The 3,189-nt window shown below is 61.0% G+C and overlaps 1 protein-coding gene across 1 annotated transcript; it reads left to right on the top strand.

Annotated features, from left to right (window-relative positions):
* The first annotated feature begins 258 nt into the window (after nucleotides 1-258).
* On the top strand, nucleotides 259-2,880 carry LOC107318000 (transcription cofactor HES-6-like). The gene is given in 5 exon segments (XM_015871313.2): nucleotides 259-285; nucleotides 288-378; nucleotides 536-1,083; nucleotides 1,183-1,258; nucleotides 1,377-2,880. Coding segments are annotated over 5 exon segments (1,152 nt in total). The 3' UTR covers nucleotides 1,787-2,880.
* The last annotated feature ends 309 nt before the right edge of the window (nucleotides 2,881-3,189 follow it).

Genomic DNA, 3,189 nt, shown 5'->3' on the forward strand with positions numbered 1-3,189 from the left:
CCATTCTGTGCATCGGAGAAGGGTCGCAGAGGAGCCCCACCTGCAGCGGGGTCAGCCCCGGGCCCGCACAGCCGCAGCGGGTGGTTACGCCGCACACGTCGGGGATGCGGCCGGGCGTGCGGTGCCGCTTCCAGCGGGGGGTTCGTCTCGCGTTCCCTCGGGCGGTAAAAATATGACACACATTAGCAAGGAGAATGAAAAGAGGGAAACAAAGGAGCGGGAGCGAACACCTGTCGCTCTCCTCGGGGAAGAGACCCGATGCTTTTATTCGGTTCGGTCTGTTGGGGGGGAACTGCAGCTGCCAACTGTCATCAGCATCAAGTTACCGCACAAAGCCGAGGCAAGGCAGGCGATGGGGAGCGGGCGGGGGGACGACGCGTCCCGGGTCCGGCTGCTCCGACACCGACACCACTGCCGCCATCCCGGCACGAGCAGCATCACACGGCATCATACAGCATCACACGGCATCATACAGCATCACACAGCATTGCACGGTATCATACAGCATCACACGGCATCACACGGCATCATACAGCATCACACGGCACCGCACGGCATCACACGGCATCACACGGCATCTCACGGCATCACACAGCATCACACGGCACCGCACGGCATCATACAGCACCGCACAGCATTGCACGGCATCACACGGCATCATACAGCACCGCACGGCCCCGCACGACTCGACTCGTTGCCCACCCGCACGGCCCCGCAGCAGACAAAGCGCCCGGCCGCCATTGGGCCGTTCAGCCCACGCTCCGGCGCTGCCCGCACCGCGCGGCCAATGGGCGGACGGCGATGCAAAGCGGCCGCTATAAGACGGGGCGGTGCGGGGCGGGGAGCGGCGCGGGGCCGCGGAGCAGCGCGGCGGGGATGGCGCCGTCCTGCCGGCACGGGAAGGGCCGAGCGCCGCGGGGCGGAGCGGACGGGAGGGGGAGCGGAGCAGAGCGGGGCGGACGGGGAGCGAGCGCTGACGGCGCCGTGTGCCCGCGGGCGAGGAAACCGCTGGTGGAGAAGAAGCGGAGGGCGCGGATCAACGAGAGCCTGCGGGAGCTGCGGCAGCTGCTGGCAGGAGGGGAGGTGAGCGGCGGGGCCGGAGGGATGAAGGGTGGGAGCCGGGGCCGATGCTGATACCGATGCTGACGCTGACGGCCGCGGCGCCCCCCGGGGCGGTTCCAGGCGAAGCTGGAGAACGCGGAGGTGCTGGAGCTGACGGTGCGGCGGGTGCAGGCCGTGCTGGAGCGCCGAGCGCTCGGTGAGTGCTGCGGGCCGGGGGGGCGGCGGGCGGCAGGGAACGCACCGTGCCCAGCTTCACCGCGATCCGTCCGTGTCTGTCTGTCTGTCTCTGTCTGTCTGTCTCTCCCCGGCCGCAGAGGGCGGGCGGCTGCACCGCGAGGCGAGCGAGCGCTTCGCCGCCGGCTACATCCAGTGCATGCACGAGGTGCACACCTTCGTCTCCGGCTGCCCCGGCATCGACGGCACCACGGCGGCCGAGCTGCTCAACCACCTGCTGGAGTCCATGCCGCTCAACGAGGGCGGCCTGCGGGACTTGATGGCGGACGTTCTGGCCGAGTCCTGGCCGGGCGGGGAGGCCGCGCTGCCGCCGGCTGAAGCTGCCCTGGGCCCGGTGCTGCCCGCGCCGTCGGCCGGTGACGAGACGTGCTCCGACTCGGACGAGGCGGAGGCCGAGCCGGGCCGGACCCCCGCACACGGACTGGAGGCGGCACAGACGCGCGGCGTGTCCCCGGCCGGCTCGAACAAGTCCATGTGGAGGCCGTGGTAACGCTGCGAGCGAAGGGGAGCAACGAGGGATGGGGACACGGCCCTGATGTCACAGCCCCGACGGGCTCGTGGCTGAACGAGATACAGCTCAGCGGACGGTGTGTGGGTGGCGTTTTGTAGCTGGGGGTTGTTTGTATGAGAGTGGGGGGACGGGATGGGGAGGAGGGAGGTTTTTTAGTAGCAGAGCTCTTTGGATGCACAGCCGTGGTCTCTTAACCCTGCCCCATCCTCTTGGCCCCTCTAAGTGGCCCAGATAACACTCACTGCCTTGTTCTCTTCAAAAGCCCTCGTGTGGTTTAGATCCTGATGGGTAACTGAGCAGCTCAGCCTGCACACAGTGTCTGTGTGCTGCTGACAGCACGGAGCCCTAAAGGGGCTCACGGAGCAGCTCAGCTCTTACCTTCAGGGAAGGAGAAGCAGCAGGGGCTGCTGGAGCTCTGCAGACACGGGGTGCCTTTAGGAGCGAGCATCTTGATTCACGTTTTGCTTTGAGCACATTTTGAGTTCATGGTGACTTTCTGTATATTAGGGTATCAAAATCAAGTGGTTTTTTTTTTTATTATTATTATTTTTAATCTTGAATAAAAAACTGAATTCACAGCGATTTCATGGATTTTTGCATCGTGCTGCCTCTTAACCAGGAACCCCCCCCCCCCCCCACATTCATGCACTGATAGCACACAGTGATCTGTGCCACAGCCTCCCCAGCTGCCCCTTACCTGTGGTGTTGATGCATTGCACACATCTTCTGCACCCATCTTTTGGTTTCACTTTCAAATGCAAAGTTGGTTGGAGCTGCAGAGGATGGGGAAAGTATTTCTGAAGGGGGGGAGGGGAAATAAAATAGCTGTCCATAAAGTCTGATCCCTCTCGTGTCCCTGCTGAGAGCTGCCAGGTTATTTGTACTGCAGTGCCACCTTCCAGAGAGCTGGCAATCTAAGGAGAGAAACAAAACCAATTGTTAAGTTTCTTAATACATGGAAGTTCCCAAACATAGAACAGGCAAGAAAGGAAGCAACATAACCACCAGGGGATGAGACCTGTAACTTTCCTTTGTTAACAACCCTATGGAACAATAAAAATGGAAAACAAGTACCAGGAGACTGTGCCTCATTTAATGTTACCTGGGGGGGGCAGGTTCTTATTTGAGATTACCATCAAATTTAGCACAAAAGCAGAACAACTCATTTCCCTTTGAACTGGAGAGAAGAGCAAGAGCCAGCTCCCCAGGAGGCAGTGAGAGCTGCTGTAATGACCCCTGCTTTAGGGATGGAGGCCAGCATTTGAAGTGTAAATGAGGGGGAAACCTGGGACACTTGCACTAATAGTAACAGCCTATGCACAAGGTGACCTCTTGGACTGAGCCTGCCGGGCTCCAGACCCAAAACAAGGTCACTTGTTTTT

Source organism: Coturnix japonica, chromosome 9 (genome assembly GCF_001577835.2).
Source record: "Coturnix japonica isolate 7356 chromosome 9, Coturnix japonica 2.1, whole genome shotgun sequence".
NCBI lineage: Eukaryota > Metazoa > Chordata > Aves > Galliformes > Phasianidae > Coturnix > Coturnix japonica.